We start from the raw sequence: 21,994 nt of genomic DNA on the forward strand, positions 1-21,994 counted from the left end.
CTAAGTGGGTCATAAATGGACCCCATGTGCCTCACATTGGGTAAGAACTCAACAGATAACTTAGTTTATTAAAACTAATTCAGCCCTGGCTGGTGTAGCTCGGTGGATTGAGCCCAGGCCTGCGAGCCAAAGCATCACTGGTTTGATTCCCAGTCAGGGCATGTGCCTGGGTTGCAGGCCATATCCCCAGTATGGGGTATGCTAGAGGCAACCACACACTGATGTTTCACTCCCTCTCTTTCTCCCTCCCTTCCCCATCTCTCTATAAATAAATAAAATCTTTAAAAAATTAAATTAAATTAATTCAACCAGTATTAACTGGATGCAGTTCAGGTGCTAAAGATACAGCAGGGGACAAGGTAGACCAAGCCCCTGTCTTTGTGGGAGACAGACCCTGCCTTGGCTAGAGAACTTGATGTAGGTGAAAGACACTGGAAATCTACACAGCAGAAGTTCTTTGATTCCCTCTAGATATTACTACATATTCTACTACATAAATGTTCACTTAATTAGTTCTGAGTAGCATGGAAAGGAGATGGAGTTAATTGCCAAACCTCATTTTAGTTATAATTACCAGCCTCTTCATTCCCTCCAAAGCCTTTACTTGAATTATTGAAAAATAAAATGAATTGACATGAATTAGGCACCTACTATGTGTCAGGCTCCTCATATGTGTGATGCTCCGTTAAGACTTTATAGTAGGCATCATTGTAGTAGGTATGATTATTTCTATTTTTGAGGTGGAACTCGGAGAGGTTAATTTATCTGAGTTCACACAGCCACTAAAAATCGGAACCAGCTCTAGAAGCCAGGTTCAAAGTGTTTGATTTCAAAGTGTCAACAGAGGTGAATAAAAGTAGGTTATATAGTTGTTTGTATGGAAAAAGACATGCAGGTTGTGATTATTACAATAGTTTTATTAACTCAAAATGCCAACCTTCATTATTTACGCATCGTTGTAATCTACTTGCTATACTCACGCATACTTTGGCACGGAGTTCTTTATAAGCCTATTTTTGCCCACCCCTGTGTATTTTTTTCCCATTAAACAATTCTGGTTTGCAAAGAGCTAGAACACTCTGGTGAGTGTTGTCTTGCATTGGCTCAGCACCCTCTGGAAGAGCCGTTCTCCCACCCACAGGCCACAGGTGACAGTGCCGAAAGCTCTCAAAATGCTTCTACGTCATCTTCTCAATTCATCTGAGTAATAAACACATTTAAGAATCTTTTGCAGCCTTTACATTAGCAAATATTGTCACATCGAGTAATTTAAGAGACTTTAGGGATCAAAATCAACAGGATTTATATTATAATTTCATAGTTTCCTACCTTCACCTTTGATGTTCCAATGCAAATAAAGGAAACGTGAACCAAGAAAGTAATGCCTAGTGAGCTACAGCGTTATTATTGTTAAAATATTTTCTTGCTTAAAGAGTAATGGCAATTCTCAAAATGTATATGAAGTACTGATAAATATTACAGTTACTAGTAGCTGAAGGAGATTAATGTTTTAAATGTTTTATATATAATATATAACATAATTTGTTTAGATAACTTATTGTTATTATACAAAAATATATAGTTTAGGAATAAAAATCAACTGAAACAAAATTAAAATGGAGCCGCACTCCTAAACTATGCTTTATTTGGGATGAAAATCTGGAGCTAGAATTCCAGTTTCCTTTTAGCCACAAGTGCATGTCCTGTAGCTCTGGAAGTCCAGTTGCCCAGACCAGGCGATTGGAGGTGATTACTCTGTATCCACTTAATCAGAAATCACTACAGCCTTCTGTGCACCCAGCCCCTCCCACCAAAGTCTTCCAGAAGGTGGGTGCAGCTCAGAGAACACAGTTGAGTCCATCCTGTTCAAAACTATCCTGACCTAAAGTACAGGGTGGGGGGCAGAATGCCCATATGTCTTTTCAGGTAATATTTTAATATACTGTTGACTTTTTTTTTCTCTTTTTTTGTACTTGTTTTAATGTAAAAAACACCTCCAAAACCACAAAATATATTTTCTTTCCAGTTCTGAAACTAAAGCAGCCTAAATATTGCTATGAATTTTTTTCATTTAAAAAATTGCTTCTAGAATATAAATACATATGCTTGCTTCAGCCTGACCACCTGGAGTCACAGGTTTATAAATTGTATAAGAGCATATGGTATTAAGATGTTTACCAAAAATTATTAATAGGTTTTCTGAGTTATATAATTTAACTTCCCTATGACTATTTTATAAAAAGTATCACCTTCACTAACAAAAAAGCATGTTTTGCCCGATAGATTAGTCATGTACTTACACGGCGCTACAGATGTACCTGCCACATTATGGCTTGCTGGTGGATGTCATGGAAACACTGAGTAAGGTGTGGCGGGGGGGGGGGGGGGGCGGGGCAGTGCTTAATCAAAAACAGTTGTCAGTTGACTCTACTAATTTTGTTCTTCTCAGAATAAAGATGTCAGCTGTCCTTTTCTGCAAGGCGTTTCATGTAGAAGACTTTCCTGAAATACTTTCTTCCTGAAATAGAACTGTAGGCCGATGTGTCATTTTAGTTAATCAAAACAAGTAGGCAAATTAGTCTCTTTTATTTTTTTAATGAATGTAATTTAACGGTATTTAATTTGCATACAGGAAAGTTCATCCAGCAAAAAAAAAAGTCTGCATTATAGCACTTTTGTAAACCTCAACAAAGCCCTTCATTAGGAGACCTAATTGATTTTTCCTACCCACTCCTGAGGGAAGAAAGCTATCACAGTACCTGCTTATTCACTCAGAGAAGAAATGGGTGTGCCTGGTGTTTCAAGCAGAGATTTGGGTTAAAAAGTCCTGTGGCTCTGTTCTTGCAGGGAGACCTTGGCCGATGCTTGTTTCAAGCACTCAGGAAATCTGTTTTTCTGAGCAATGGGGGAACATCGCTTGTCTGCTTGGTGTCCTCCCCATGGGCACAATTTAGTTCAGCTTGCGGCCTTTGCTGGAATTATTTTATTTCTTGTTTATTTTTAAACCTGCCGTATTCCAAAAGAAAGATTTTGAGGTTTCTTACAGTGGCACATAGAATATACCATGTGAAATAAAGGAGAGAGTGAGGGCAGTTGGAAATTAGAAAGCCAAAAACATATAAAATATGACGAAGCGAGGGATGGATGTTAATATAGAAAATATGCGCAGTAGGAGCTCTTGGGGTGGTTGGACGTAGGCCATGCATTTGGCCCTGATTGCACAGGGACTAGAGCAAAAAGAAAAGGAGGAACAGTTACAAGGCTTACAGTGTGCAGAAGCTGAAGCACGGCTAATCAACCTGAAGTCCAGCTTCTCCCATGTTGGGACCCAACGTGGTTTTCCCATGGGCCCCATAAAGACGGTGTTGTATGATGTAATGGACTAGTGCCTCTAAACACCTCTTCAATACACATGGCTCTTTTAATACAAGTCCTTACACACCCGCAGATGGCCGAAGGCCAAAGCATTAGTCTGTAAGGGCAGTTCTTCAGGGGGTCTTCGACTGGATTGGCTTTCGTCTTCAGTAATTCACTGCCTCTCAAATATTCTCCAAGCTTTTCTCCATCTTTCTCATCTCACTTTCTCCCAAGCCTTTCCCTGCTGCTTACCTCCATGCTCCCTAACAGCATTTGAGAGACTGAAAAGACTTCAACTTGGAAAATTTCAGAAGACTGCCTGCCTCCCCCATGGACTGAGAGACCTTTGCCTTTTAAGCAAGTGGGGTCTGGCACCTGTGGGATAGTTCTGTCCCTCCACCAATGCCCGTATCCCTGGGCCTTTCCCGGCTGCTACCTGAAAGTACATTTCCCAGGCAACTAAACTGCAGCCCAGGGAATTAAAAGAGCTTGTGTGTGGCAAGTAATTCAATATATGGTGGTAGAGCCAGGGCTAGAACCTTCTCTGTCTGCATTATACTCCGTAGCTCTTCCCTGTTCACTGTGCAGATCCCATGTCCGATAAGATCACTGTGTTTGTGGGCTTTTATTTATTCAATTTTTTAGTCAATTGACAATCGCTGCAGAAGCTTTCTTAACTGTGCCCAATAGATGTGAGAGACATCATCGAAAGGAATCAGAAGGCTGGTGTGTTTAAGGCTCGGAAAATATCAAGCTGGTAAGATACCTTTCTACATCAAAACACTGGTTGAAACTGCTTTTCTCCATACTGTGGGTGATGATTAAAAATAATAAGAGCTAACATTTAGTGAGAACTTACTGTGTGTCAGGCACTGTTCTACTCACTTGAAAAGTATCTTATTTAATGTCACAAGAACCCATAATAAGGCGGGAAAGCATTCTCATTATCTTCAATTAATAGATGAGAAAACCTGAAGGTAAGTATATTATACACTGGGTGGGAATTATTTAGGGTTTAGAGTATATAGTATTAGCTTGGGAGAAACCCAGCCCGGGACGTTCTATGCATGTCTGTATTGCACTGGTTCTCAACATGGGGACTTTTTTTTATTGTCATGACTAGGGGGGTGGGGTTGCTAATGGCATTTGGTGGGTTGAGGCCAGGGACACTGCTAAACACCCTACACAGCACAAAACAGACCCCTTACCCCATCCCTCATTGAAGAAGTACCTGGCCTAAAATGTCAACAGTGCCCAAACTGAGAAACCCTGCTTGATTCCATGATTTTAAAATAGGCTAGGTATCCCTTCCCTTTTAGACATTGTTAATTCTTATGCAAACTAGGAGAAAGGCTAACCCTCATCAATGAGGTGCTCCATTTTATTTTTGCCCTGTTGGTATGGGCCTAGAGAAAAGAGTAAACATTTCGTAGTTTTCACTGGAAATATCTGTATTTGTGCATTTTTCTATCATATGTTTAGCTCCAAACATTATTAGAACAGTCCACTTTTTAATCACTTAATTTGTGGTGGTTGAGGGTGTTTTCCCACTCCAACTGCTCAGTGTGGGGGTGGGGTCGGATGGAGAGCAATGATGCTTAAAAACTGAAGGGGCCAACCTGTTGGGAGGAGGCATTGGAATAGCAATATTTTTTTTCTATTGGTTGGTGAATGTCATGAAGTGTCCAGATGGGCGTTTTTAAATCCTGCACTAGAATGTTGGCGGAGGGCACAGAGGGCAGCGGGCTCTGAGTCTCTCACGTGAGCGAACGAACCAGCTCTGCTGGCCCGCGAACCGCCGCAGGGCCGGACAAAGAGCGGCCTGCTCGCTGCTCTTCATTCCCAGGACAGCCTCCGCGCCACAGTGCGGCGGGCTGCCGTGCCCTTCTGGGGAGGCCTTCGCTCCTGGACGTGATGTTCAACCTGGTCTTTTAGTCATCAATCAAACGCACATTTCCTGTGTTGTCCTCATTTACATTTATTTAATGCTTAAGGTCATTTGTGACCATTTGAGTGTATTTCGGCATATGGAATCAGGGAATAATAGATTTCAGCATCATGCTGTGAAGAGAGATTGTGTTTTTACAAGACATAATGTTGTTTACTGGGTGTTAATAATCACTAATTAATAAACATATCTAGCCTTCTTAAATGTTGCATTTTGAGGAATAAAAATGTCAAGTGTTTAACTTACGGAGTGTAACAGTATTTTCCATCATCTCTTCATAAAATAAGTTACAAAAGGAAGTAAAATGCCATTGCTCAACATCGGACATATCCAAAATTCTTAATACGTGGCCCTTGTTTCTATTACCTGTTCTCAAGAATGCTATTTCTAAATATCTTGTTCTGATATGTGCCTAGCCATATGGTCTATATGTCAACAGTCATATAGGAACCTCTAACATGGTTTTTTAATCTTTATTTCCTATTAACTCTGATCAGTTTCTCCCTTTTTAAACACTGCATTTTGTCCAAAGTCTACTAAAGCACTTTGTCAAAAAACAGGTGGATGAGCCAGTCTTTGAAATGCCTTGATCTCATATTAGGGTTAACTTGACCACTTTAACCTTCAAGAAGCTAAGAAGAAACTGCCAACCAATGATGTAATAATCAGTATTCCCTTCTCTCCACGGCTTTCCTACCCGTAACCAGTACAATGTGATAAAAGCATTAGCTCCATGTGAGAAGAAATAAAAGTAAACTGCTCACAAAAGAGCTAAGATATGGCTAAATATTCTTTTTAGTGCCTCAATGCATAGGCAGAATCTCTCCTCCAAACTGGAGGCGTGGAATAACAGTAGCTGCAGATAGTGAAGAGGTATTTACCATAGCTACAAAGCCCACACGTGAGCCAAATATTTCTGCTCTTTAAAAGCACTTCAAAGCTTGACATGAAGTTTATAACAGCTAAATGTCTCCTGTGACTTCATTTGCAAGGAAGATATAAAAGCAGAAAGGTAAGTCATGATATGAGAACCGTGAGCCTAGGAAACCGTGTTTTTAAAAAGGAATGAGAAACCACCCAGGAAAGTGACTGACACCCCGGCTCCCACCTCACTGCTCTGACAGCGCTCAGTCACAGCAGGCCTTCCACCCCCGACCGGGCCTCTGCCTGCTTCTCAGACAGGGCAGACCCGGGCTGTGTGGGCCTGAAACTTACTTTGGGGCCCTCTTTAGGGGGGTGAATTTTATTATATCTGACTTGGGCAGATTTTACGGGAGCATACTCCTATGTACACTCATGACTGGGGCTCCTCACGGGCCTCGGGAGGGGCCTGTGCACGTGAGGGGTCCCGGCACTGAAGCATCATTAGCTTGACAGGAAATTCACCCCTGCACTTGCAAACACCAGCAACCTTGCCTCAAGTGATGCTCTTCCGTTATAAACGTTCTCACTCCTTCTCTTCCATTTTAATCCCAGTTTCACTGTTGCTAAATATGAAAGACATGTTTGCAAAAGCCTGGAGGCTTTAGCCCTGGCCAGGAAAGCTCTAGCATGTTCTTATAGGAAGCTGATAGCCATTACATCTCAAAGATCTTAATACAGTCATTTGATGTTTTATTCATTCGTTCATCCTTGCAGCCATCCATTCATTTAACTATGTCCAAGGCATTCTGCTTTGAGAACATAACTGTGGAGTACTCAGGAACAATTTCTGAACAAAGGAAACTGTGCTGCTAAATATAGCTAGAGATTGGTGAAAGAGCAAAGATATTTACGGCATTTCCATTGTTAGGTTTATCTGAAACTGCCTTGAAAACCGTGACTGTCTAATAAAGACCCACTCAGAACGTTTGACGTCTGCCTATTCCTAGGTGTTCCAGAACTGGTGAATGGCATCATTCTCCGGTTAATATTAACAGTTACAAAATTTTAAAAATCTATTAAATGTACCCTGCTGTGATATTAAAAGTGAATTTCTATTTAAGAAAAAAGGTTATCTTTGTGTGAAAATTGCTAGTGAATTTAGACCTGTGACTTTTATTATTCTTTGATAAACCATTAATCTTAGTAAACTATGGAACTTATTATAACTTTAAGACTTTTTCATAACTCAAATTATACCCTTATGTGGGCCCCCAGGATCAGCTATTGGCCCCATTGCCCTACTTCTTTTTAAGATTTATATCTTTGCCGAGGCTCATTTTTCTTTAGAGATTAAATTGGGGGTATGAAAAATGATTTTTAAAATGTGAACCCTGCCCCAGTGGGACCCGATGGGTGGTTTTTCCAGGCCTCTGCAGTCTTCTCACTTGCCTCCTTCTCTCCCTTCAATCTGGCTCCCACTGCTCCCCAACACACACCTTCTCCTTTGTCGCCCAAGCCTCTTCGTTCTCCTCCCAGCACATTTGGTCCTCACCATCTCCGGTCCTTGCCAGTCTTACCCCCTCCTCCTCGTCCATCTCAGTCCTTCCTTCCAGGATGACTTCATTACCATGTCTCCGGCTATTTAAGCTTGCCCTCATCTTTCCCTCCTTTTAATCTCTATTGACCTTAGAATAGTCCCAGTAAAACATGGTATATTCTCCTATTTTTCAAAGCATGCTGTCTTTGTTTTCATATTCATTGGTGCTGTCATTTCTTGAAATGATTTTGATCCCTCCTGTCTGCCAAGTACTATTCTAAGTGCTAGAGATACAGTGATGAACAAGAGTAAGTCCATGGCTTCTCCCTTTTTTCTAAATTATATTTTATTGATGATGCTATTGCAGTTGTCCCAATTTTTCCCCATTTGTCCCCCTCAACCCATCACTCCCCATTCCCTCAGGCCATCCCTACACCATTTGTCATTTCCATGGGTCATGCATGTAAGTTCTTTGGCTACTCCATTTCCTGTACTGTACTTTACATTCACATGGCTATTCTGTAACTATCTATTTGTACTTCTTAACCCCTTCACCTCTTCACCTATTCCCCCATGCCTCCCCTCCCATCTAGCAACCATAAGAACACTCTCTGTAGCCATGATTCTGTCTCTGTTCTTGTTTGCTTAGTTTGTTTTTCATATTCAATTGTTGATAGTTGTGGATTTATTGCCATTTTGTTGCTCATACTTTTTGATCTTCCTTTTCTTAAATAAGTCCCCTTAACATTTCATGTCATAATGGTTTACTGATGATGAACTCCTTTAGTTTTTTTCTTATCTGGGAAACTCTTTATCTCTCCTTCAATTCTAAATGATATCTTCGCTGGGTAGAGCAATCTTGACTATAGGTCCCTGCTTTTCATGACTTTGAATATTTCTTGCCAATCTCTTCTAGCCTGAACAATTGCTTTTGAGAAATCAGCTCACAGCCTTATGGGGATTCCACTGTAGATCACTAATTGCTTTCCTCTGCTGCTTTTAAGGTTCTCTCTTTTTTTAAATTTTATTTTTATTGTTGTTCAAGAACAATTTTCTATCTTTTACTCCCATCCCAGCCCACACACCCAGCCCTCCTCACCTCCCTCCCCTTTCCCCCCCCCCCCCCCCGCCAATTTTCATCCATGTGTCCTTTATACTTGTTCCTGTAAACCCTTCCCCTTTTCTCCTGAAATTTCCTCCCTTCTCCCCTCTGGACACTGTCAGCCTGTTCTCTATTCCAGTGTCTTTGGTTATATTTTGTTTGTTTCTTTGTTTTGTTCTTTAGGTTCCTGTTAAAGATGAGATCATGTGGTGTTTGTCTTTCACTGCCTGGCTTATATCACTTAGCATAATGCTTTCCAGCTCCATCCAAGCTGTTGCAAAGGGTAGGAGCTCCTTCTTTCTTTCTGCTGCATAGAATTCCATTGTGTAAATGTACCATAGTTTTTTGATCCATTCATTTACTGATGGGCACCTAGGTTGCTTCCAACACTTGGCTATTGTAAATTGTGCTGCTATGAACATTGGGGTGCATAGGTTCTTTTGGATTGGTGTTTCAGGGTTCTTAGGATATAATCCTAGCAGTGGAATTGCTGGGTCAAAAGGCAGATCCATTTTTAGTTTTCTGAGAAAATTCCATACTGTTTTCCATAGTGGTTGTACCAGTCTGCAATCCCACCAACAGTGTGCTAGGGTCCCTTTTTCTCCACAACCTCCCCAACACTTGTTGTTTGTTGCTTTGTTTATGATGGCCATTCTGACTGGTGTGAAGTGGTATCTCATTGTGGTTTTAATTTGCATCTCTCTGCTAGTGATACTGAGCATCTTTTCATGTGTCTCTAACCTTTGGTATATTAATCAGGATGTGTTTTGGAGTAGACCTTTTTATCTTTAACCTTTGGTATATTAATAGGATGTGTTTTGGAGTAGACCTTTTTGCATCCATCTTGTTTGGGGGACTCTGTGCTTCCTGGACTTGCATGTCTATTCCCTTCACTAGATTAGAGAAGTTTTCTTTCATTTTTCAAATAGATTTCCAATTTCCTTCTCTTCCTCTTCTCCTTCTGGCACCCCTATGATGCAAATGTTGGAACACTTAAAGTTGTCCCACAGGCTGCTTACACTATCCTCATCTTTTTTTTTTCTTCTTGTTGTTCTGATTGGTTGGTTTTTGCTTCCTTGTGTTCCAAATCATTCATTTGATTCTTGGCTTCATTCACTCTACTGTTGTTTCCCTGTAAATTGTTCTTTACTTCAATTAGTATAACCTTCATTTCTTACTGGATCTTTTTTATGTTGTTGAGGTTCTCGCTAAGTTCATTGAGCATCCTGATAAGCAGTGTTTTGAACTCTGCATATGATTGATTGCTTATCTCCATTTTGTTTAGTTCTTTTTCTGGGGTTTTATTCTGTTCTTTCATTTGGGCCATGTTTCTTTGTATTTGAGCCTTGATTGCTGTTTGCAGTTTACCAGGAGGGATTTTCCCATGCCATTCAGCTGCAAGGACTGGCCATGACCACTGAACACCAACCTCCACCCTCCATGGAGGATCAGCTGTGCAGGGACAGAGTGGTGGTGTTCCAACCTGGTCTGTGTCTGTCCACTGGGTGCACAGGCTCTGGGGTTTCCTGGGTGGTGCAGGCCAAGGTCAGCCCCCACCTGTGTTCTGCCCAGGGCCACCCTGCATGAGCTATAATGCAATCTGAGGTGGCTACTACTTGTGTGGGGCTTGGAAAAGCCAAACTGTGAATCTAGCTGCTAGTGCTGAGCCTGGGGCTACTTAGCCAGAGGTATGGGGGCTATGGCCTGGGGGCTTACTGAGGCTGGCTGTTGCTTGTTTGATAGAATTTATGAAGTTGTGAAGCATGAGCCAAGACCAGCCATTTATATCTTGGGTGGGCCCATAGTTTGGTAGGATGGACTCTCTGAGGATCTCTAGGACATGGCAAACAGTGTTAGCCAGATTGATGGAATCTCAGATATGGCACATGCCTGGCAGTTCTGTGTTTCTGTGGGGGGAGGGTTCAGAAAAGGGACAATGGCCTCTGCCTGCCTTTTTGTCTGGGAGAAAGCTGTCCCCTGACTCCTGCCTTGATGCCAGACACTTCAATTCTTCCCCGTATGCCACTAGTGCCTTTCAAGCTGGTACCCTGGTGCCAGAGCTTGAGCTCAAAGGGAGTGAGTCTGAGTAAGTCCATGTGTGGGTTCTTTGAGGGGAACTGCTTGGGAGTCCAGCAGTTTCTTTTACCAACTCAGTCCCTGCTGATTTTTGCAGCCAGATGTTATAGGGACTTACCTTTCTGGCACTGGAACCCTGGGCTGGGGGTTGGTGTGGGGCTGGGACTCCTCACTCCCAAGATATCCTTTCTGATTTTTTTTATCTACCAAACGTGGAAGTGGGACCAAACTGTTCCACATCTGTGCCTCTCCTGCCAGTCTGGATGGATGTAGTTTCTTTAATTCCATAGTTGTCAGACTTCCATTCAACTCTATTTCTTATGGTTCTGAGTGATGTGATGTTGTTCAATATTTTAGTTGTAATTTTGATGTGGTTGTGGAAGAAAGAAAGCAGTGTTTACCTATGCTGCCACCTTGACCAGAAGTCCTAAGACCATGTCTTCTTAGAATTTACATTCTAATAACGGAAATAAATAAATTTTTGAAGGCAAGGGTTCTGTTTAATGTGTTTTTGTATTCAAAGCACATTAGTATATTGTGTTTAGTATATTAGTATATTGAAGCAATTAGTATATTTTATCACTGTTATATGAAAGGTTTTAAGAATTGTATTTGGAGCACATTTTCAAAAATAGGAACCTGTAAGACTTATGAAACTAAATAATTTTTAGTAAAGGAAAGTCAAGATCAGACATCAGTTTATATATTAGAGAGCTGACTTTCATTTGAGGACAGGGTTCTTCTCAGGCAGGCACACGCAGTGTCTGTAGACACGCTGACATTGTCAGTAGGCATTTATCTGTGCTTTGTCAGGTTGAAGAGGAAGGTTAGTAGAAGGTAACTGAGATGAAGAAGCTGAGGGCTCTCTGTAAGGAATATTCTGATAAAACATACCTATTAGTGAGTTTTCTAGAACTACAGTAACATAATCTTAAGTACTGCTGAGAATTCTAGAGATGCCAGAGTTCTGTTTCCTTTTGTTGCTATCTTGGATATGGAAAAATGAAATTACTACGTGTACTTTCTATTGCTAACATAACATTTTTTTATTTGCTCGACAAGCTTATAGGAGAACTCATGCCCCAGCTTTTTGGCAGCAAAGAAACCAACTTGCACAGGAATTTTGTCCAGTTCCAGATATTTTGATAAAGTTCATTTTTCCTATTAAAAAATGAGCCAGATTTTAAAATATGGGACACTGTATTTTTAGGGGACCTCTAAACTGCAGCAAATTTAATTAAGGCCTTTTCTTCTAGAATAACATTGTATTTACTCTTTGGACATGCTGAGCCCCACTCTGCCAAGGTCATAATCTCGACACTGAAGATCAGCCAAGTTCTATTTTGACAGCAAGGTGTGCAGGTCAGACTACTGCATCATCAGTGAAAATGTCTTCTAGTTTTAAGGGGAAGAAAAGTCCCTCCTTCATAGATACATAGGTATATCACAAAAGTTACATATCAAATAAAAATGTCTTCATTTTCAAAAAAATTTTGTCACTTTTAAATAGACAAGAGGCAATCTTGAAAAAATTTTTAGAATATGACCACTTCATAATCAATTGCTAAAAAATGATTTTTTTACTTTAATAATAGACATGGCTTGTTTTCATTATTTTGCCATTACAGACAGTCCTGCAGTGAACACATCTGTACATAACTGTACATCTACAAATATATTTTTTGAAGCAAAGTTTTAGAAGTGGACTTTGTTTATTCACACCAAATTATGACAATTACTGAACTTTGTAATGTAATTTATGTCTGTTAAAGACTAGACCAGTGATATTCTTTCTTCCTAGACCATTATAAAATTATGTTAGTATTTTTATTATATTAGCATTTTCATTGAAATATATAATTTACAAAGATGACATCTTTGTGACTTTGAGTCTTCCTACCCACGGACAGGGCCTGTTAGGGTTTTCTTACGTGTTTCACTAGCACTTAAAGTCTTTCTTTATTTTTCTTGTTAACCTTATTTTTGGAAACTATTATTCTTCCCTTATAAATGACATATTTTCTTCCATTATATTTTCTAACTGGTTGTTATTTGTGTATATATAAAGAAAGCAATAGGGTTTTGTGTAGGAAATATTTAGTCACCTCAATGAGCTATTGTTCCTAATAGTTTGTCAATTTATTCTCTTGAATATTTTAAATAAACAATTACATGATCTGTAAATGATGACAATTTTGACTTCTTTCTGATTCGTATACCTCTTTTTTCTCTTCTACAATTTTATTGGCTAAAAGTTTCCAAAATGATGTTAAATAGTAGGCATCTTCGACACTAACTTTTTTGGTAATCCTCTAATATTTCACCACCAAATATACATTAGATTTTTATTTAAAATTTTTTATCTTGTTAAGGATAACTTTTTTATCCTCACCCCATGATATGTTTTTATTGATCAAAGAGAGAGAGGGAGAGAGAGAGACACAGGACATTTGCCTCCTGTATGTACCTTGCCCTGGGATCAAACCAGCAACCTAAGTATGTGCCCTGACCAGGAATTGAACCCGCAACCTTTTGGTGTACAGGACAATGCTCCAACCAACTGAGCCACCCAGCCAGGGCTTGTTAAGGAATTTTTTATTGACTCCTATTTTTAAAAAATTATCATAAATGAATATGCAACTTTAGCAAATGTCTTTTCAGCATGTATAGAGATGATCAAATTGTTTTTCTTATTTCACTTACAACTATGACAGGCCATAGTAACAGGTTCCTAACACTTACATCTCTGTATATCTAGTTACTTGGTCATGGTATTTTAATTCTCCTTTTATTATTTTTTAAAGATTTTATTTTATTTTTAAAGGGGAAAGGAAGGAGATAGAGAGAGGGAATGAAATATCAATATGTGATTGCCTCTCATGTGCCCCCCTCCCTGGGGGACCTGACCAGCAGCCCAAGCATGTGCCCTGATCTGGGAATCGAACCAGTGAGCCTTTGGTTTGCAGGAGGGCACTTGATCCACTAAGCCACACCAGCCAGGATTAATTCTTCTTTGAATATGCTGCTGCATTCTAATATATTATCTGGGATTTTTAAAATAACAACTTTACTGAGCTATAATTTACATACCATATAATTCGCCCACTTAAAGTATACCATTCAATGCCTTTCAGTATATTCACAGAGTTGTACAACTGTGACAGTCAATTTTAGAATATTTCCGTCAGCCCCAAAAGAAGCCCCATACCCATTAGCAGACACTCCTCCTTCCCTCCACTCTTTCTTCCCAGTGCTAGACAGCCCCTAATCTACTTTTCCGTCTCTATGGATTTTCTTCTTCTGAACATTTCACATAAATGGAGTCATACAGAAATAGGTGGCCTTTCAAGTCTGGCTTCTTTCATTTAATGCAGTATTTTGAGGTTCATCCATGTTTTCAGAATGTATGAGGATGTCATTAATTTTTAGATTGAATAATATTCCTTTGCATGGATATACCACATTTTATTTATCCGTTCATCAGTTTATGGACATCTGGGTTGTTTCCATTTGGGGGCTGTTATGAATAATGCTGCCGGGACCACTTGTGAACAAGTTTTTGTGACAAGTCTCATTTCTTGTGGCTGTATATAGTCATAAGGTAACTCTGTTTGTCCTCTGAGAAACTCCAGACTGTTTTCCATGGCAGCTGATCCATTTTACATTCCCACCAGCAGTATCTGAGCTTCTTGCATTGATATTCATCAGTAAAATTGGTCCATAACCTTTTTGTATAATCTTTATCTGATTTTAATATCACTGGGGTACTGGCTTCTTGGAAGAATTCAGAGGCTTTAGTATCTCTTGTACAACCTAACATGGCTCACCTAAGTTGTTAACACATTGCTAGATCAGAACAATTTTTACCCCATTATTTTGGAAGTTATAATTTGAAACCAGTGTGAAATTCCTTTATTAAAATGCATTGCATTGAAATTTCATAAGTTTGAAAGTTTGGAAAAGAAGAAAAGAAAGTGGAAACACCAAAAAGCAATATTTAATTTTATGATTTCATGTCAAATGGCACATAGTGGTAATTCAATATGAAACTAGAATTAATTCTAAATGTTTACTGTCACTTTGTTTTGCTACCATATTAATTAATCAGCTGTCATAATCATAGAATCAGAGAGATTTGAAATGGAATCAGAGAGATTATCATTAGTAAAATAATTAGTACCTTTCTTCCAAGATCTCAAAACCCTTTTCAGTTCTCCTTAACAAGTATAGAAGATACTGGTCCCCAACACATGGCGTCCAAATGTTAGTCGAATCTGTCCTTTTTGGACCCTGAAATAAGTTTATTTCAGCTAATTTACAGGCAAAAATACCAAGCCAGAGGGTGGGGTCAGCTTTCAAGTCAGGCCAGACACACAGAGGCGGTAAGCTGGAGCCACAGTTCTCAAACGTCAGTGCTGGAATCTTTGTAGAGCTTGTTCTGACACAGACTAGCGGGCCCCGTCCCCTGGGGGATGGAGGTGGGGCCCGGACTGTGCACGTCTTACAGGGTTCCAGGTGTCGCTGATGTCGCTGATCTTGAGATCTCACCTGAGAACCTGCAGCAGAGTTCTCTCTGAGAGTTTCTGCAGTGGTTCGTTGCTTTCAGGGTGTTCGGGTTTCTATTCATTCAAGCCCGTTCCATCCACTGTATTCTTTAGTGTTTTTCAAAGATGTCATGTATTTACAGAGAAAGAACAGGACCCGCCTCAACAGTCAACACTGAATTGTCTGTAGTTAACCAATCTTGTAGCTCTTCTGAGGTAAAAATTGCATTGAGCCCTAATTTTACCTCCCCCTCCCCTTTCTCCAAGCTTTATTCCTAGTCTGGAAATGTAAAAATCAATGAAGTTGGCCAGGTCATCTGTTTCAAGGAGTGTACATAAATGAACCCCTGTTCTGGTTCATCCATGCTGTTGCTTCCTTCCCTTAGCAATCAAGCACGGAGTGTTCTCAGTTCTGTCTGTAGGGCCACTCTCTGTAAAAATCCTCCTTTTGAAAATAAAGACATTTGATACATGCAACTAAAGTGCGGCTGAAGAGTATTCTAAGTCCAAATCCATGCATGTGAAGATCTTCTGGAACAGGGCTGCTCGAAGTGGTCTGCGACCCTCTTCAGGAGAATTACTCGTGATGCTTGTTTTAATAATGAATGTTCCTTACTGAATTGACCACCCTGGCATGGAGGTTCGTGAGTCTGATGTTTTAATAGCCTCCCCAGCTGATTCCGGTCTCTCTGGGACACAGACCACACTTTGATAAGCTCATTGGATTCCTAGCTTGCTGTTCAGTTAAACATCCCAACTGAACAGCACAAAGGTGGCTCTGTGGATGTCCTGCTTTCTTATCTGTCCTTAGGAGAGGTGTTTTATTTTATTTTTTTCATTTTATCTTTCATGTAAGGGCCTTATTCCTCGCTTTGGACTCTGAATTTCTGTGTTGTCGTCTTAATGAAGATGTGCATTGCAGTGGAAAGGAAAAGGTTGTATAAGTGAGGCAGCCATTCTGATTAGTTTCTGATTAGTTTCTATAGGCTGTATCACAGCCTATAGTTGTTGGGATTTAAGGAGAATCACACATCAGAGGTCAAAGACGCCTTTGGGATAATCCACCAGCAGTTCTCAGCCAGAGGGAGGCTGTGTGCCCACCTCCACCCCTGGTCTGTAGTAGAGATTTTTGTTGGGGTATTACTAATGCTGGGGAGAGCAGAGATTGTAGACATCCTACAATGCAGTGGACAGTCTACTACAATGAAGAATTGTCCTGTACCAAATACAAGTGCTTTCCGAATTTAGAAATACTAATTCCCAACCAGCTGAGAAAAATGGAGATCCAGAAATATTACTTGGATCTTTTTGGTAGCATTGCCTTGTTTGCTGGACTTTTTAAAAAATCTGTCTTGTGTACACTTTTCTCTAAGGGTATGGAATTAATTTTGTTAACAAGGAGTAACATTTTTTTGTCCTAGATCATTTACGAAGTTAGGTACTATTGTAATCCAACTTGTGTAATTCAGTTCCATATATTAAAATGTAACTGAAAGTCTGCTATGTGTAAGACACTGTGATGGGCTCTTTGGGGGCTTACAAAGATGAGTAAGGTGAGGCTTTTGCCCTAGGAAGCTCAAGATACGCAGATAAGAGAGAGACACTTGCCCAGCTACCGGGATATGACAGAGTCTGCTTTACCTGGGTTAAACATGATGTGAAAGTATAAAGAGACTATCAAGGTAGGGGAATCTGAGAAATCTTCATGAAGAGGGTGGCCCTTGGGCTGTAATTTAGCAGACCAAAGGCAAGGGAAGAAAAGCAGTCGAAGAGGGCATTCTAGGCATGAAAAGCGGGAAGGAGAAAATCAGAGGTACAGAAGTAGAAAAGGTGTGTCCAGGCAAATTTAGTTGTCTGGCGTGATGAATGGGGAGAGGCTAGAGCAGCCAGCCAGCTGGAAGGGGCGGCGACTGGGACTGAGTGTGTTCAGGGACTTCCGAGTCAGGCCGGTTCTTCATCTGAATGGTGGCTACGAGGGCATTTGCCTCATGGTAACTAGTTGCTTTTATTTCATGTGATTTTCTTTTTCAGTGTTTTACTTTACAAGAAAAAGTGATTTTTATTTGTTTATTTTTAAAAGCATCTCAACAGTCTAGACAGAAGACCTTTATTTGTATATAATGTATCTTTTTATTCTCTGGGTTCTTTTTATGCTTTTTCTTTATCACTGCTTTTGGACAATTTGATTAGATTATCGTGTGCCTTGTGATTTTTTTTCATGTTTCTTGTGCTTGGAACTTGTTGGAATTTCTTAATCTTTGGCTTAATAGTTTTCATTAAATTTGGAAACATTTGAACCATTATTTCATCAAATATTCTTTCTTCTTCACCCTCTCTTCTGCCCTTTGGAGCTCAGCTATATATGGGGGGGGGGGAACGTAGGTTTACAGTTGTTTGTATGGAAAAATATATAACACAAGAATAAACAATAATACAAGGATAAACTCTGTGTTTCACATACTCAGAACAGTAAGCCTACTTTTGCCCATCCCTGTATGTTAGACCACTTAAATTTGATCCAAAGTGCACTTGCTAATATTCTTTTTCTTTCTCTTTCTTTCTTTCTTTCTTTCTTTCTTTCTTTCTTTCTTTCTTTCTTTCTTTTTTTTTCTGTTTCATTTGGACAGTTTCTATTGCTTTGTCTTCAAGTTCACTGATGTTTTTCCTGCAGTGTGTGCTCTGCAGTCGATCCCATCCAGTGTATCTTTTTTTCTCAGACACTATAATTTTCATCTTTAGAAGTTTGTTTTGGGACTATAAAAATACTTTTCTTATCTATATTCAACTTTTTAAATATAGTAAGTACCATTGTGAAAACTGTTTTAATTCCTTTGTCTGCTAATTCTAACACCTGTGTCAGACTTCGATTGGGTTCTATTTGAGTTGTAGTATTTCAGTTCTTAGCTTGTATGGTGATCTTCGATGATATGCCAGGTATTTTGAATTTTACCTTTTCAGGATCTGACGGTTTTTGTATTCCTCTAGATGTTTTTGAGTTCTGTTCTGAGACACAGTTACTTCAAAATAATTTGATATTTTGGGGTCTTGTTTTTGAGATTTGTTAGGTAGAACCAGAGCAACATTTAGTCTGGGGCTAATTACTCCCCACTACTGAGACAAGATCCATCTGAGGACTCTACCCAGCTTTCTAGTCTGACTGGTGGGAACAGGCACTGCTCCTGGCCCTGAGTGGGCGCTGGCCCAGTCCCCTCCAACCCCCCAGATCATTCTTTTCCTGACCTCGAGTAGTTTCCCCACAGGACATGCACCCTCAGTCCTCTACAGGACACTCCGAGAGGACTGACCACCCACTGGCCTTCGGAAGGCCCTCTCTGTGCAGTGATCTCCCGTTCAGTACTCTGCACTGGGGGCTGTACCGGCCTCGGCTTCCTTAGACTCTCAGCTCCGTCTCCTTCGTGCAGGGAGTCCGCCTGCTCCCGCCCCGGTTCTCCCTCCCTGTGCTGTGGCCTGGAAACTCTCTCAAGGCAGTAGCATGGGTCAGTGATGGTGCTCGCTCCATTCCCCCCTCCTCAAGGGTCGCTATTCTCTTTTGCTGATTTTCAGTGTCTTGAAAACTATTGTTTTATATATTTTGTGTAATTTGTGGGGGGAGGTGTTTCAGGCAGTAGGGTAAATGAGGTGCTTGTTACTCCATTTTTTGCCAAAAGCAGAAATCCTCAGAAAGCACTTTAAGGGGGCTGCATAACTGGCCACACTACCCGTTCTGTTCAGAGAAAAACGTAATATAGGAACTTCTGTTTCTTGACTGCCTTCTATGTGTCAGGCACTATGCTTGGTACATTCATTACAGAATTCACTCTTACGGTGTATTTATTGAACAGCTATCACATGTCAGGGATTGTTCTAGGCAATGAAAATACACCACGGTACAAAACAGATTTTTAAAATTGTCCCTATGGTGCTAATGTTCTACCTGAGAGAGAATTAACAAAAATAATAATTTAGTTATATAGCACATTAAAGGATAATAACTGCTGTAGAAACCTAAAGGGCAGGTTAAGGGGTGTCAGGAATATTGGAGAGGGAATTAACAATTGCAGTTTTCCATAGAGGCGCCAGGGTAGGCTTCCTTGGGAAGGTAGCACATTTGAGCAAAGACTTGAAGGAGTTGAGGGAAGGAGCCGTGGGACATGTGGAGGAAGAGGGTTCACAGAGAGGAAGCTGCCAATGTAAAGATCCTAAAGCAGGAGCATGCCTGGTGTGTTCAAGAAATCATAAGGAGAACTGCATTGCTAGAGCAAAGACCAAGAGCAAAGGTAGTAGGAAATAAGGTCAGCAGGGTAACTGGATTGAATAGGGTCTCCTAGGTCATCGTGAAGACTTTGGCTTTTGCTGTGAGTGAAGAGAGGAGCCATTACAAGGTAGGAAGAAGAGCAGGTTTGTGATTTGATATATGTCTTAAAGGAATGATTCTGGCTGCTCTCTTGATCAGAGATTGTAGGGTGATGGGTAGAAGCAGAGAGACCAATTAGGAGACTATGAATGAGTTCAAATGAAAGATGATAATGGTTTTTCTCATGGTGGAAACAGTGGAGATAGAAGGTGGATGCTGACATATTTCAAAGTTCGCACTACCTACATTTCCTGGCATAGCCTATGTACATGTAACAGAAAAAGAAGAGTCAAGATTTTTGACCAGAGCAACTGGAAAGATGAAACTAACAGATGAGAAAGACTTTGAATGAAATGAAATTGAGGGAAAGATGATGAGGAATTTAATATTGGGCATAATTAAGTTTGAGACGTCTGTTGGATATATAAGTGGGAATATTAAGATAGGAACTTGGATATGTGAACCTGGAGTGCATGGGTGAGTTCTAAGCTGGTAGGTCAAGTGCCCAATAAAATTTGACGGGCCCAAATTTTAGCAATGTCAAGATCTTTGGCGAGTTTAAAACTTGATCTTCTTTTGAAGGCTAATTGTCAGGATGGGTGAATTTTAAAATGTGTCTAAAAAGTAAGAACTAGTAAGTGAAAGTCTTTTCTTCCATCTTGCCAGATTGCTCATTTCATTAATAAGAAATGCAGCTAAACATTCCAGGCATGGTAGATAAACACTGAGTTTCATATCATTTATTTTTATAAATTTTTATTTTAGTCTGATGGGGGGTGCTTTGGTTGTAATACCTGCCTCAGTCATGTAGACTCATTCTAATGACTGTGTTAAAGATATTTTTCCCAAGTTTGTCTCCAAAAACCTATAAAAACTAACAAAACCGTAACTATTGAAATTAATAGAGAATTCTTTCTCTTCTAGATTTGAAGACTAAATAAAATAAAGAACAGATAGTTGCATTTCTAGTTTTTTTATTATACCTTTTGAAATAATTTGTGTATATCTTTTAAATAATTTTAAGTGCCACAAAAATAATGTTAATAGCTCAAAATCAAAAGTAAAAAAAAACCTAGGTATAATTTTTAAAATCTTTTTCTCCTCAAGCGTTTTACGATGGGATAATGAGACAGATGTCTCTCAACTGGAAGGACATTTTGACATGGTTATGTGTGCTGACTGGTAAGTACATAAAAATCATAAAACTCCTGTTAGAAAAAATAGCTTTGCTGGAGTAATTGGGCTGTGCTGCTTTGCTGACGGCTAAGCAAAGTCAACAAATGAAGCACAAAGCCACCTTAACCTCAACAAATTAATATTCATCTCCATGTGACAGTTATAAGGTAGTCTTCTATCACACAGTAACTTCTACCACATTATTTCCCAAAGATTGATTTTGAGAAGCATTTCCATTTTCTGGAATTGCCTCTGTTTCATGCTTGACGTATCAGTAAATGGACGACTTAGGCAAATTGCAAATAATTATGGCTCGGAGAGGAATAGTCTGGAGAAAAAGGAGTTTATCAACACAAACAGCTCAATTAGCTTACTTCTTAGGGGAGATCAGACTATTGATATGAGGGGGACGCGTGAGTGCCGATGTGCGCACACGTGTGTACGCTCCAGCAAGTAAGCACGCCTGTGCCCATCCTTAGGGAAACGGCGTTTCTTAAAAGTCTGTGTTTGCTATTTAATATTTTCAGAGTATTTAATTAATATTTAATTATACCTAGAACAAGAATTATAAAATTACGTTTTATTGTTATGCAAATAATTATAGTAAAAGTCTCTGTCAGATGCCTGCTTTTTAAAAATAATTTACATATTTCGTCTTCTCTTTTAGCCCCATCCGCTTATTGTTAATGAAGGTCTGATCCTAAGTTACAGGATAAATATGTATCAGACATTAATAATTATTTCAACTAATCTTAATGTGTTTTCTTTATGCATGTTGGATAATTATTTCAGCATATGGGAAACATTGACAATTCACAAGTATTTTCCCTGTTAAGAGTAAGATTCGTATTTTTTATCACACTTTAGATTTGAAAACACAAGTTCAGATTCTAAAGAAGATCTATTATATTAATAAACCCAGTCATAAGATCCAGAACCCAAAGAAGGCCTTCACTGTTAGAGAGTTGAATGAATGGAATGAAATTTTCAGGAAGTCTATTATCATTATCATTATCATTATTATTTTCTTTAATAC

The 21,994-nt window shown here is 39.7% G+C and overlaps 1 protein-coding gene across 2 annotated transcripts in view; it reads left to right on the plus strand.

Moving 5' to 3' along the window:
- The window catches only part of CAMKMT (calmodulin-lysine N-methyltransferase), a 342,165-nt gene that overhangs the window by 295,872 nt on the left and 24,299 nt on the right, over window positions 1-21,994 (plus strand). Inside the window, exons 7-8 of one of the 2 annotated variants that reach the window (XM_028517156.2) lie at window positions 4,048-4,114; window positions 20,890-20,964. In XM_028517156.2, coding sequence (XP_028372957.1) covers window positions 4,048-4,114; window positions 20,890-20,964 — 142 coding nt within the window. The remainder of the gene's footprint in view (window positions 1-4,047; window positions 4,115-20,889; window positions 20,965-21,994) is intronic. The other variant, XM_036027915.1, reaches the window with a different exon arrangement.

Source organism: Phyllostomus discolor, chromosome 6 (genome assembly GCF_004126475.2).
Source record: "Phyllostomus discolor isolate MPI-MPIP mPhyDis1 chromosome 6, mPhyDis1.pri.v3, whole genome shotgun sequence".
Classification (NCBI taxonomy): Eukaryota; Metazoa; Chordata; class Mammalia; order Chiroptera; family Phyllostomidae; genus Phyllostomus; species Phyllostomus discolor.